The 13,966-nt window shown below is 34.2% G+C and overlaps 2 protein-coding genes and 1 non-coding gene across 4 annotated transcripts; 2 read left to right on the top strand and 1 right to left on the bottom strand.

Annotated features, from left to right (window-relative positions):
* Nucleotides 1-310: 310 nt before the first annotated feature.
* On the top strand, nucleotides 311-1,795 carry LOC25485152 (E3 ubiquitin-protein ligase RING1). 2 transcript variants are annotated; one of them, XM_039829955.1, is made up of 3 exons: nucleotides 311-655; nucleotides 1,203-1,235; nucleotides 1,311-1,795. In XM_039829955.1, exons 1-3 carry the CDS (start codon nucleotides 441-443, stop codon nucleotides 1,579-1,581), a joined length of 519 nt encoding a protein of 172 aa, XP_039685889.1. In that variant the 5' UTR covers nucleotides 311-440; the 3' UTR covers nucleotides 1,582-1,795. The 2 variants fall into 2 exon arrangements, with proteins under 2 accessions (XP_039685889.1, XP_013469774.1); XM_013614320.3 differs by lacking the exon at nucleotides 1,203-1,235 and having other exon boundaries at nucleotides 333-655.
* Nucleotides 1,796-5,225: 3,430 nt separating this feature from the next.
* On the bottom strand, nucleotides 5,226-5,298 carry TRNAF-GAA (transfer RNA phenylalanine (anticodon GAA)). The gene has a single exon. It is a non-coding gene; the product is annotated as a tRNA-Phe (tRNA).
* Nucleotides 5,299-6,888: 1,590 nt separating this feature from the next.
* On the top strand, nucleotides 6,889-12,206 carry LOC25485150 (3-oxoacyl-[acyl-carrier-protein] synthase I, chloroplastic). Its single transcript, XM_013614319.3, has 7 exons — nucleotides 6,889-7,568; nucleotides 7,660-8,091; nucleotides 8,546-8,719; nucleotides 10,252-10,365; nucleotides 10,493-10,594; nucleotides 11,634-11,700; nucleotides 11,797-12,206. The coding sequence occupies exons 1-7, from the start codon at nucleotides 7,107-7,109 to the stop codon at nucleotides 11,862-11,864; spliced, it is 1,419 nt and encodes a 472-aa protein (XP_013469773.1). The 5' UTR covers nucleotides 6,889-7,106; the 3' UTR covers nucleotides 11,865-12,206.
* The last annotated feature ends 1,760 nt before the right edge of the window (nucleotides 12,207-13,966 follow it).

Here is a 13,966-nt window from a genome sequence, read left to right as displayed (position 1 = left end):
ACTACAGTACTTGAGACAACATTGCCTCTCCATTTTCGGCTATCCTTTTCAGAACCACGTGTTTCTTTGTGGACACTAAAAAATCATCCTCCCAATAGTAAGATGTAACCAATAAAACTCCTTCAAAAAAAAAAAAAATATTTCCAATTTCCCACATCCTAGAACATTACACTTCCATACAAACCCACCAAAAGCCAAAATCAAAGCATTGTTGATGTCATGTGCACATGAATATCAATCACACAATTTAAATAATTAGCAAAAGTCCATGTAGAGTCATGAAAATTGACCCCTCTAAGTTTTGGTATTTACAAAGAGGTAAATTGTATATTTGTCCCAGTAGAGCACGCAACCATCAATCAAAACATGGATGCATTATTATTTTTTGTGGGTCTAAGCAATAAATTGAGATGAGAATAAGCTTAGGTAAAGAAGAGTGAATGGCTGGTAGGCTACCTGGTGTTGGATTGTCACCAAGGAAAAGATCAGAACATTATCACAACAGACATGAACATTATGCTACCTACAGAGACTCTTACCTAAAGGAATCATTGGATGCACCATGGACTTCAATGACTACTACCTTAGATGAAACTGCTTTCAAAGCCAAACAACGCCTACAGAAGAAACTTGGTCACTTCTTTTCCTCTTCAAGGTACATCCACTCCTACAGAATAATACTTTTTTTTTTTTAAGAAACAAGAAACCTGTTAGTCTTAATTTTTAGTCTAACTAGCTAGAATTTATACAAATTGTCTAGGCTTTTATTTAATTTTCCACATGTTTCTTATGTACACTCACATGCATAGTAAGGAATTTAACCTTTTTTTTCTCTCTCTAAAGTGAAGGATATCAAGGAAGATTCACATGATTTAATTGTGTTTTGATTTAATATTGTTTCTATAACCATTTATGATGAGTTATGAGGTCATTCTGCATACAACAATGTGGGCTATAAGAATCCTGTTAAAATTACTGTTAAAATTACTGTTAAAATCCACGTGATATCCATTGAAATTCATATTTTATTTTTATCAATTTTACTTTCTAACCTGGCTCTGGCTTACAGTAATATTTTCTTAATATCAAAGTAAGAACAGATTTTTTTGTGTTAACCTCTAGTTCCTAGAGAAAAAAGACCCTAGTAAACTAAAATTCGGTCGAAAAGTAAGTAAAATTTGATCAAAAAATATTTTCATCAGGAATCAAACTTGGAATGTCCCGAACTATTCATGGTAAGGCAGAACTATTATTTTGCTTGTGTCATCTTACACTAATTAATGATTAATTTGCTCGTTTTCTTATGACAGGTCAAGTGAACACAATCCCAAAAAAGAAGGAAAAGAATTCCAAAAGAAAGATGCAGGATTAGGTAGGAAGTTACTAGAAAGTTCATGGTTATTACGTGGCAACAAATTTAAGAAAGAGAGAAAAATTTGTGCTGTGTGCTTAGAAGATTTTCAGCAGGATGAAGAGGTTATGAATCTTTCTTGCTCACATAAGTATCATTCAGCATGTCTTCTCCCTTGGCTTGAAACACATCCTCATTGTCCTTATTGTAGAACTATTGTTGAGCCTTGATGATATTTATTTGTTTAAGGGTTTGCAAATTCGCTTGTTATTGAGATAATTAAAACAGGGTTCTCTGTTTCTTGCTTTCTTTTTCATCGTTCATGTTTTGCACATTGGTCATGTATAATTTATGAGCAGAGTGGTGAGTGTTACTTTGTAGTTAGAAGGGAAAAATATCTAACTCGCAAAATATTCATTTAAGCAAGTTACTAATTATCGTGTATATGTTTCCGTAAACATAATTAAGTTGGTATGAACGTTGTGTTATGTATGCAGGGGTTTAGCTTCAAACTTCTGATTCTCCTCTTATTTACCTTGGGCTGAATTTCTAGCCACTAAACTATTTGATTCATGTGAGAATAACTATTTTCCGAAGCATGTTAGTACCTTGGACTCTGATTAATGTGAGTCACACGTTTATCTACTATGGCTAGTGGGTTGTTAGGTATAAACATGCAAATTCACATATCTATCCATGTGATGAGTCACATTTATCTAATATAGCTACTATGTTAAATAACTCTTTTTATTCATGTTAAGCAACTTGGCATCAAGATTGATTCAGTGCATAAATTATTTTATTCAACTTAATTGGGTAATCTCCTTAAAGACTTTAACATGCATGCATGGTTGTTGTGTTTGATATGCAATGCTAATCTAGTATATTTAATTTTGTTCTTCAATATGTTTTAGTCCCCAAAATTAGGGTAAATTACTGATTTGGTCCTAAAAAAATCTGTTAATTTTTCTCTCTTTTTCGATAATGATCACAACCGGTTTCTCTCACTTAAAAAAAGACTGAATACTGACCTAAAAGTAAGGAGAGAAATCAACGGTTATCATCTTTTAGAAAAAAGAGGATAAAAACATTTGAAGTCTTTTTTTCATAACAAAACATATTGACGTCTTAAATTTGAATGTTTTTTGTTAGGTGACACCTAGAGTACCCATGGAAGAATGGTGGATAATTTACCCCAACCAATACACATTAGCCACATAAACACATTTTTAAGTGATATTCATGAACTATCTTGACCCCACCAACAAATTGTTCATTTTCATTGATTGGTGGGTAAATTACCCACCATTCTTCAAAGGTAATCTAGAAAAAACCTTTTTGTTATTGTATTTAACAAGCGTACGTATGAACTCCCTAAAGTTGTTATTATTATATGGCAGATCCATCATCATGCATGCCAGGTTCTTATACGGAGAATAAACTAACTTTATTAGTTACTGCATGTTTAACTGCATCAGTGGCGTAGCCAGGAATCTGAATCAGGGGTTTAACTTTTGAATTTTAATTAAAAATTATAATATATATTAAAAAAATTATATTGTATTTAATTTATGTGGTACTCAAAAAATTACATATATAGTCTACTATTATCCTCTGCACAATTTTATAATATCGTTGAATAACCGACTAATTATCAATATTGTCAACTACATCTCTCTAAATACTACAAATTAAAAGAGAATTGTTCATCCATTTATCCTTTATTTGACTCGGTGGCAAAGCTTTTTTCTATTTCACACCACAACCTAATCCGACTCCCACACAGGTAAATTTATGTGGAATGTTTTGATTTTGAATTTAAATTGTAAAACCTATGAATTAGTTTAAGGAATTAGTTATGAATTAATTAATATAAGAAATTAGGAAAATCTACACTATTTAATTAATTTATATTTCACTGTATAATAGTAGTTCTCATTTGACTAATTAATATTACAATACTAACCGTTCTTTTCTTTTTTGTTACAATAATACTAGCCATTCACCAAAACAAATGTGCTATCAAGATAATAATATTACAATTACAATACTAGACATTCACTAAACTAATTAATAATGTGCCACATGATGATATTAGTATAATACTTGCTATCAAAGGACACGTGCTAGCTGCTGCAATTGTCAGTTACAAGCTTTGTCTCATTTCACCATACTTAAACAACACAGTCAGGAAAAGAGTCAGAGTTAGTGCAATTGTGATGCAGCTGGTGCAAGTGTGGTGCAATGTTTATATTTGAGGGGATTCAACATGATAATTTGAATGTAAAATTAAGAATTGAGGGGGTGCACTTGAACCCTCCGAGCTCTATGTAGCTCCGCCGCCGGTGACTGCATGTATCTTTCGCTCAAATTCAAAATACTAGGTTGTTATGTTAGTATTTTTGTTTTTTCGAGGATTTAGATCCTTTGATTTCTTTAATCCTCTAGTTTCAAATCAGTTGAAACAACTCACTCCCTCATTATTTGAGATGTTCGCCTGTGATTTAGGCTAAATCAATTTAAAATATACAAATAGTATGAACGAACTAAAATATAAACAATCAATGGAGATTGAGTCAGATGATGGTAAGGAGTTGATGACCTTATTGATGAAATTCTAGAATCCAATTCATCTAAATTTTTAAATCACAAAATAAAAAAATATAAAGATTTTTTTTCAAGAAATAATAAGAGTTATATCTTATTAAATTTACGAGAAATTGTTAGTGTAGTTCAGTTGGTAATTAGCAGAGATAATTTGTATAGGGGCGGAGTTTAAACCCTGGACTACACATTATGTGTGAGTTCTTACGACTTTTAAGAAAACAACAGTTTTTTTTTTCTTTCTAACTCCACATGAGTTAATCTGAGCCTATCAAAATTCGAGCTTTAATTCATCACATTGTGTTGAGTATAAAATAGTAGATTTTAAAATGTAAAAAGGAAGGATGGGTTATATTTTATTAAAATTTATTTAAAACAGATATATACCTTTGGAACTTTTTTTATAAGTCCATATTAGATTCCACGTAGATTTATTATGTTGTTGTTCTAATCTAGTTGTTTAGTTTACTCATAGCAGAAAAAGTATACACAACACATTTCTTTATTTATTTTTTTAAAGAAAGGATACTTACATTTTATTAGTAACCGATTTTAGTGTCAAAATTAATATCTTTTATATATAGAAGTTTTTTTTTTTTTGAAGGAAATCTTTTATATATAGAAGTGTCAATTAAATTAAGAGTTTCCCTTAAAAAATTAAATTAAAGGTGTATTTGGTTTGGGAGAGAAGTTGTAAAGAGAGAAATAGATGAGAGAGAGTGTGAAAAGAGATAAATAGATGAGAAATAGAGTAGATTTGATGTGTTGTTTGGTTTAAGAGAAATAGAAGAGAGAGAAGTGTGTTTATTTTTTATAATGACAAAAATACCCTTAAATGAAAAGCTCAATATAATTTTTATTTTGAATTTGATTTCTTATTAAACTTATTCAACTTCACAAGAAGATACATAAAAAAAAAAAAAAATTATTCTTACTAATCAACAAATTATAAAACTTAAAAAAAAAATTATATAAAAGAAAAGGAAGAAATTTATTCAATGGGAAAAGAAGGAATCATAGAAATGATATAAATGTGTAATATAGAAAAAGAGAAAGGGGCACTAATGAAAATGCCCTTTCTTCTCTGGGCAGGGGAGATTGAAAAAAGTGGTGGGTTCCACTAATTATGGGTCTCTCTTCCCAACTTCTCTCTAATCCAAACAAGAGAAATAGACTATCTCTCTTGTATTTCTCTTCAACCAAACAAAGGCTAAGAGTTGGGCCCAAAAAATCAAAGTTTAGTCTGTTGAAAGCGAAAAAATTTTAATAATGCGGTGAGCGTGGATCGAACACGCGACCTTCAGATCTTCAGTCTGACGCTCTCCCAACTGAGCTATCCCCGCTGATGTTCAATGCTCTGGTCGTGTTATATATATTAACTATAGTTTAATTAGAATATAAATAGTCAGTTCTGTAACTGTTTCAGCTAGATAGTTTCTTTACCATAGTGTATAAGCTGTTCTGCTGTATTGTTCTTTTTATCAAGAACAATGACGAATGAAATCAAATTACTTCTTTGTGCATGCCAAGAAAATGACTTATAATATGGGACCGGAGAGAGTGGGAAAAAAAGAGGGAATTGTGATGCTGCACAAATAAGCAAGTTGTTGCTGGTGGAGTCTCTAATATTTTCTCAAAAAAACTTTCAATCGTGTTTTACTTTGAATGTTTCTCTATTTTGATCTGTGTTTTTATTATATACATAGATATATGTGGACATTCTTTTAATTTGTTAAAGAACTCAAAAGTGTGTCCACACGGTTATTTATGCCAAAGGAGGACAAAGTATCTTGACCTTTATATCTTATTTTTTATTAACACAAGGTTATGACAGATGAAGTTAATGAGCATATATATATACTTGAGATGGAGCAATGGATGCTTGAGGCACAATGAAAAGGAGCAAGATCATGACGAAGAACTGGAATTTAGAGGAAGCGATGCGGTATCAATGTTCACATGTGGAGAATCAATGTTGTTCTTTCTTCTCATTAGCATGATCATCCAGAAATTGCCAAGTTGCTTGAAAGATTGAAGAAATGGGTGGAATGAAGTGAAAGGATAAAAATGATGCATTCTATTTTCAAGTGGGATTGAAACACCAAACTCCTGCAACAAGTACTGAAACACACTATCTGGTATGCTTGATTGACATTTACGAAGGAATGGACTAGTGGATTAACTATTGACAACATCAACATGAGTTGAATATTTATCAACTATTGAGTATTTACTAGTGCTTGATGACGCCTTCTTCACTAAGTGTAATAAAATTGAATGCTTGGGGACCAACTTGCATGTTTGGATATTGTCGATGTAAATCTAGAGATGAAGCACGAAGACAGTGCCCTTGCTTCCACACTGCTACCACCTTCCCATGTTGTCAAATTAATAGATCGTTAAGCCGTAATAGTTTTGATATGCGAGTTAAAATTTCATCTAAACAAATCCTTCGGTGAATAGAATTAAGGAAACATGGAAACTTAAATAGCCACAACACATTCGCTAAATAAGATTGTTTATTTTTTTGTGAAACTTTTAGCTTTCAAATACCTAACCATAAACCCAGACCACGTAAATGAAAAGTGTCAACACCTTTCTCTACGCAAATTAAAGACGGTAAATACGCTTATAGCTTATTTGATAAAGCATTTTTCACGACATTCTTGCGCCCCAATGCACCTCAAACGCTAAAAGCACGAAGCTACAATACTTAGCTTCACTTCACTGCTAACGTGACTTTAAATGTGGGGTTTGAGAAAACGTGATGGCAATCCAAAGACACACTTAAATGACTAATTTCCTGATTCAATACTAGAAAACAAATTTATGCATATTAGTCAAAATCTATTTTATGAGAGGAAATTGTATGAGCTAACGAATCCCTACTAGTTAGAAAAAATTAAATGGGGTAGTTGATCTATTATGAACCACCTAAAGAAGTGGTGGACATGTCAAAGTTGCCGTTATATTTATGAACTCCGAAATTTCCAATGCAGAAGAAAACATAGTTATTACCGTCAAAATACATTAAATACCAACAACTTGTTAGTACTAACTATCTTACCTTACATTACACACTCATTCACACTCACTCACCTTCTTCGTACTCTCCGTCAGTTAGTGTCAGTCATTTCATCAAACACTTACAATGCAATCAGTTCAGATTCAACAACAACTTCCCTCCACTCTCCGTCCTTCACCGCTCGAACCACTTCGCCGTAAATCCTCCAATGCCGCCACCGCCACCGCCAAAACAAAGAGAGTTACTCGTATCTCCGCCGCGGTCACCACCACCACTGCGCCTCAAAGAGAAAAGGATCCAAAGAAGCGTGTTGTGATTACCGGTATGGGTCTTGCTTCGGTGTTTGGAAATGACGTTGATGCTTACTATGATAAGCTTCTCGCTGGTGAGAGTGGTATCACTTCCATTGATAGATTTGATGCTTCCAAATTCCCAACTCGATTCGCTGGTCAGATCCGTGACTTCAGTTCTGAGGGTTACATTGACGGGAAGAATGACCGGAGACTCGATGATTGTCTCCGGTACTGCATTGTCGCCGGTAAGAAAGCACTCGAACACGCTAATCTCGGTGCTGCAAATTTATCCAAGGTTTGTCTCGTTTTGTTCATTTCACACTTTTTTTTTTTTATTTGATTTTCTCACTAAACCTTAAATTGGATTTTCAATTTTGATTTTGCAGATTGATAAGGAACGTGCTGGTGTTTTGGTTGGGTCAGGAATGGGTGGTTTAACTGTATTTTCTGAAGGAGTTAAGAATTTGATTGAAAAGGGATATAGAAAGATAACACCTTTTTTTATTCCTTATGCTATTACAAATATGGGTTCAGCTTTGCTTGGGATTGATTTAGGTTTTATGGGTCCAAATTATTCTATTTCTACTGCTTGTGCTACTTCAAATTATTGTTTTTATGCTGCTGCCAATCACATTCGTAGAGGTGAGGCTGATTTGATGATCGCCGGTGGGACTGAGGCTGCGATTATTCCGATTGGTTTGGGTGGTTTTGTTGCTTGTAGGGCACTTTCTCAGAGAAATGATGACCCTAAAACTGCTTCTAGGCCTTGGGATAAAGCACGTGATGGTTTTGTTATGGGTGAAGGTTCTGGAGTTTTGGTAAGGATTTATTTCTCTCAACGTCTTTAATGTTTTCTTGTTATTGTTTTGGATTGGATGTTGTTGGTTACCTTAATTAACAATATGGGGAGTTGGGCAGCTCAAGGGTTAAGGTGTTGGAGGTCCTGAGTTCAAACTCAGACAAATGAATAAATAATTAATCTAACAACTAAATACTAACATTTGAGTAAAAATATACACAAAATTCATGATTGAGTAGAATTCAATTGCAATTGCTACTGCTATACTTGCTTCTTAAGATGATCTATTTTTAATACTATTGTGAGCATTGTAACAGCATTATCTTTTCCTTTGTACATGATCCAAAAAAGAATAATTCTAAACCTTGCATCTTTGAAGTGTTTAAGAAGTAGCCATGTTGTGTGTGTCCTGTTTTTTTGGGTCCTATTTAAGCTAATTTCTATATTGTAACGAGAGTACTATAACTTCACAGGTATTGGAAAGCCTGGAACATGCCATGAAGCGAGGTGCACCTATTATTGCTGAATATTTGGGAGGTGCTGTTAACTGTGATGCTTATCACATGACTGATCCAAGATCTGACGGACTCGGCGTGTCTACATGCATCCAGAGCAGCCTTGAAGACGCCGGTGTGTCTCCTGAGGAGGTACCGTTTCATTCTCTTTACCCGGCTTACACTTTTTGTTGCTAACATTATCTATTTAAATGGTTGTTGGTCTCAATTCTCCCATTTAATTCTTTTTTTTTTCTCCTTCAGCATGTTTTTCCTTTCTGGCCGACTCTACATTTCTGTTTGCTTGCAATACTGGATGCGTGTTTTCAACATATTTTAGTACACGATACATTAGGGGGATGATCTGGCATGCATGAAAAATAGCAAACATCTCTTGTATAGCTGCTGCTATGTAGTTATGGTTTCAAGTAGGTTTACAAGATTTTCTATGATTTGAGTTCTGTATAAATAGATGTGAAGAAGTTAGGTTCATATAGTCTTCCAATTACATAAATTAGGATGCACATAATGCTTGAAAAGTATACATGTGAAGCGGTCTGCACACATGGTGTTGGGGTGTGGGTATGAGAGGGACTATGGGTCTGGTGTTGGCATTTAATCCTATGATAAATAGGGAGATGGAAGAGAAAATGCTAGAAAAATATGCACGGTGAGTGCATTGAAGAGAAAAGCTAAGGCCTCTAAAAAAGCCTTGGGCTGACTAATTTCATTCGATTTTAGTCATTTCTGTTGGTTTTTCTCTTGTAATTCAGGGTGCTTAAACTGTTATCAGTGCCTGGGTTATACATACATTATACGTTCTATTATCATTTTTCTTTTTGGTCCAGTTTTTACCAACTGGTGTTAGAGCTCCCAATTGTGGGTGCTGCAAACGATCGATATATAGATGGAGGGAAGTGGGATAGCTCTGCCTCTGGTATAAGGCATCAAAACTGGAATCATGAATCAAAATTCCTGGGATAAGGGTTGAAAGGTGAAGGAAGAACTTACAACAATTATGAACGACAAAGATGGCTCACCTGATTTGAGTTCTAGTGAAGCAAAAAATTAAATAGCTCCTGTAAACCCATTCCTGTTTCAGCCTTGTATGGTAGAGAGATGAAACCACCGAATTTAGTGAGAAAAACTGGACACATTTCCATGGTGGAAGGCATTGCTAATATTGTGGAGAGAAACCATATTCTTGATGAAATAAAGGAGAATTTGGTTCATGCTCAGAACAGAATGAAACTATTTCCAAAATGAACTCTTGTTATTTTAGCGATATGAAAAATTTCTTGATTTATACCTCAAGGACAAGGTGAAACTGTGCGTGTTTGTATTCTTAGGTAACCACCCATAAAACGGGTATAACTGAAATTGACAGCTCACTTAAACAATACCAGCTGTGAAAATAAGGTGCAATTGCTTGCACGTGCGGCAGGGGGTGTGGGGAAAGGGACAGAATTCTTATGATAGAGTTGGATGATTTATGGGAGGAGAGGAAAGAGAAAAGGCAAGAAAGAGATGCTTTGTGAATGAATTGGAGGGAGAGACAATTTGTTAGTTGATTGCTGCATGTTGATATGTTAGTTGTAGAAATCAGTCTTAACATTGGATTAGTTTTCTGATCAATGCGTACAAAAAATTAGCATAGTGAAAGTATGCCATTTTCTTATTTTCAGGTCAACTACATAAATGCACATGCAACTTCCACTCTTGCTGGTGATTTGGCGGAGATTAATGCTATCAAAAAGGTTTTCAAGGACACTTCTGGCATCAAAATAAATGCCACCAAGGTATTATTAGCATGTCATTTGCTCTTATTTGCTGGTGAAAGCTTTCTGCCTTCTAAATCATATAGTAGGTTATAGTTGATCAATTCCATGGCCATTAACTGATGCATACGTTCTTGTGTGATATCAGTCTATGATAGGTCACTGTCTTGGTGCAGCTGGGGGTTTGGAAGCTATTGCCACGGTGAAAGCCATAACAACAGGATGGCTACATCCATCAATCAATCAATTCGTACGTTTATTTAATTCTTTGTTTTTCAGGATTAGGATTGTTGTGTCTTTGTTAGAATCAACTGAGTGCACGGGCATTTATTATTGGTAGATAAATTGTTGTTACTCCCAAGTCAAGATCCTCTCCATTTATGTCCTCCATTTCTTCCATTTGGAGAAATAAAGACACAAAGTTTTGAAAAAAGTAAAAAATAATTAATGATGGTGGGTCCCACTTAGTGGTAGGACCCACATCGTATTTTGTGTGTATCTCTTTCTAAATGGCATCCTCCCTTTATTTTCATAAATGGAGAGGATCCTTGCTCGTTACTCCCTCTGTCTCATTTTATCTTTCAATAATGGCTTGTCTCAAATTATCGTTCACTTTAGAATATCAGTAAAATATTAATTATTTTCCGTTCAATAATAACCTTATTTATCGGTACCTCAACCTGTTTTTTAGCTTTCATTTTGCTCTTGCTACAATAAGGACATTTTAGATGGGACATTTTTTTTTTCTCTTAAAAAGAAGTATAATTAATGATTTCTTTACTGTGTGTCCATTGTCTTAAATGACAAATAAAAGGAGACAATGGGAGTATTAATCAATGTCCGTATTTTATCCCTTTATTTATTTTATTTTTTTTTGTTTTGAAAACTCGATATCCGATCCAAGGACCGACTAATCCGAGGGGATCAATCCCACCGCCCACTTGCGGGGGGGCCTTTTAAAGTCAGAGCAAGCTCTGTATGGACTTAGCCCACCGAAATTGGCACCAGAGGGAATCGAACCTGAGACCTTTGGAGGAGCAAACTCCAAGATCCCAAGTCAACCACTAGGCCAACCCCAAATGGGTTTTTCCCTTTATTTTTATTCACCTGGATTCTTTTTGTTGTGCTGATATATTGACTATCGTGTTATTATTGAGAAGTCAAGTCTTGTTGTTTTCATTGCTCGGTAATTGGGATGGACGTTAGACTAAAAGACGTGTTTTAGGTTTCATTGTTAATTAGATGTTATCTTTTCATAATCATTCTGTTTGCCTTGGTCTTGAGTGCAGAATCCAGAACCTGCAGTTGATTTTGATACGGTGGCAAATGTCAAGCAGCAGCATGAAATTAATGTTGGTAAGATTATAAATAATTCAGCGACCGGTGCATTTTTCATTTTCACATGATAAAGATCATAATTTGGACTGCTAACTAACTGGCCTTTTTTTCCAGGCATTTCAAATTCATTTGGATTCGGTGGACACAACTCTGTCGTGGCTTTTTCTGCTTTCAGGCCCTGATTGCCAGGCTTGTCTTCTCTTCATGTAGAACACTGAATCTAAATTAATTGAAATTTTGTTCTCTCTACGTCATTGAGGCTATTTATTAATGAGTTCATAATATATAAAAGTGTAGTCCTGTAATTGTTCATTATATGCTAATTGTGAACAGCCAGTTAGCTCCAAAGACTTTTGCTGTAGAACTTTTTAAATGTAGCACTAAGATTTCATTGGTTTGAAGTTATATAGCGGAGAGAAAGTGTCGAGAGAGCTTATTTAGACATTCTTCCTTATTGTTAATTAAAGATATATATTAGCATGTATTTATGATACTTCTTGTTATTGAATCTTTGTCGGTTATAATTAAATTAGTTCATAGCCTTTTTCGATACATGCTATAAAATAAAGTTGTTAAAAAAAATTATTTTGTTTTTTGCCAATTTCAGGATAAATTTGTAGTTTCCTGAAAACCAGTTATCTGCACCTGGAATTTCTGTAATAAGCATGTCTTATTTTGTTTTATTTTTTGGCTGATTATTCGACTGCATGCTGATCTGTTTTATGGTTGGATAATCTTCAGAGAAATATAGTAGACTGATATAATAGTAGTTTGAAATCATCGTTATGGTACTTTAAATCTTAGAGTTCAGATAATTGTCTCACAAATTTAAGTGACAAATTAGTTTCTAAAATTAACTAGACTTAATTACATATTTGGCTCATCAAGCATCGCCATTAGACAATTTTGACCTCGATTTTTAAAACAAGCAATTTTGACCTTTAATGATTTGTATTTTGGAATCCCCTTCATTTTGACGACCACATTTTTTAGCCTATGTGAAGATGCCAACATTTTTTTTTTAGAAAAAATAACAAAGGCCATTCATTGTGTCTATTTGTTAGTCGATTGTGTTGTTATTTCTACCCCATAATATCCCTCTTCACCAAAGCCAAATGTGTCTTTAAGTTGCCTTAGATGTTCTCACTCCATTACAATTTTCTTGTCACCATTGAATTAACATTTGAAAAAATGAGACAAAAATAAAGCACCTCGAATGAGCCAATTGAATCCTCATACACACCTCCAAACAAACCTATGTCTATGATTTTTTTTATATATATAAAAAAGTCATTACGTCTCTTTGTTATTCGACTATGTGTTGTAATATTTGTCCAGTCTCTACAAATAACGAACAATTACAATCATCTCGAACTCTACATGTGTATCATCAATCACAAACCAGAAGCCACTCACGTGCAATTCATGAGCAATCAACAATATCGAACTATATTTCTGCAAATAAAAAACAATTATACAAAAACATGAGGTGTGACTTCATCACCTATCTTAAGAATTTATCTGCCTCAGCCTCATAAGCATTAGTCCTCCATGATAAAGAAAATTTAAAGGCTTAAATAAGAAAAAGGTCCCTGAAAGTCCGCGCGTTTTTTGTTTTAGTCCCTGTAAGTTTTTTTGTTGCGAAACAACCCTTGTATTTTCTTAACTTTTTGAAATTCGTCCCTGCCGTCACCATCCGTTAAAAAAACGCACATGTGGCTAACGGAGGCTGATGTGGCGAACTGTGACGTGGCGAAATTGGTTGATGTGTCCATCCATGTGACCAGTCACCATATTCAAAGGACCAAATCCAAAAACGAAAATTACGAGAGGGACTAAATCCAAAAAAAGACGGTAGTCACGAAAAATTTAAATTAAAAACCAATTTCTCTTCCATCTTCTTCCTCAATCCTCACTTCCTCACTTCCAAGTTCTTTATCTTCCTTCTGCATCTTCCTCATCTTTGTAATTACACGCCTAAGAATGTCTTCATCATCCATTGCTAACTCTTAGGTGAGGATCCGGATCCTCTAAATCTGTATTTTCTCTCAATCCTCTCAACAATAAAATCCAAACATTAATTTAATCTAAGGGTGAAAAATTGAAAGACCAAATTATTAAAACCAACACATTCCACAAAACAGAACACAATCCTAATAGCGCATAGAACCATTCTAGCGTCGACTTGTTTTCTTCTTCGGTGTGTATCTTCTCTCTTTCCTTTTTATTGATTTCTATAGAGTTGTTATGTCTTCTTCCGATATATAGCTGCAAATCCAAATTG

Source organism: Medicago truncatula, chromosome 1 (assembly GCF_003473485.1).
Source record: "Medicago truncatula cultivar Jemalong A17 chromosome 1, MtrunA17r5.0-ANR, whole genome shotgun sequence".
Lineage (NCBI taxonomy): Eukaryota > Viridiplantae > Streptophyta > Magnoliopsida > Fabales > Fabaceae > Medicago > Medicago truncatula.
The sequence above is the reverse complement of the archived record's forward strand: the minus strand, read 5'-3'. Positions and strand labels throughout refer to the sequence as shown.

Excerpts from the sequence above, each read along its gene's own strand:
- LOC25485152 (XM_039829955.1), top strand. The coding sequence starts at position 441 with ATGGCTGGTAGGCTACCTGGTGTTGGATTGTCACCAAGGAAAAGATCA. Across the intron at positions 656-1,202 it reads CACTTCTTTTCCTCTTCAAG|GAATCAAACTTGGAATGTCC; the intron begins GTACATCCACTC and ends TATTTTCATCAG. Across the intron at positions 1,236-1,310 it reads AATGTCCCGAACTATTCATG|GTCAAGTGAACACAATCCCA; the intron begins GTAAGGCAGAAC and ends TTCTTATGACAG.
- LOC25485150 (XM_013614319.3), top strand. The coding sequence starts at position 7,107 with ATGCAATCAGTTCAGATTCAACAACAACTTCCCTCCACTCTCCGTCCT. Across the intron at positions 7,569-7,659 it reads GTGCTGCAAATTTATCCAAG|ATTGATAAGGAACGTGCTGG; the intron begins GTTTGTCTCGTT and ends TTGATTTTGCAG. Across the intron at positions 10,595-11,633 it reads ATCCATCAATCAATCAATTC|AATCCAGAACCTGCAGTTGA; the intron begins GTACGTTTATTT and ends TCTTGAGTGCAG.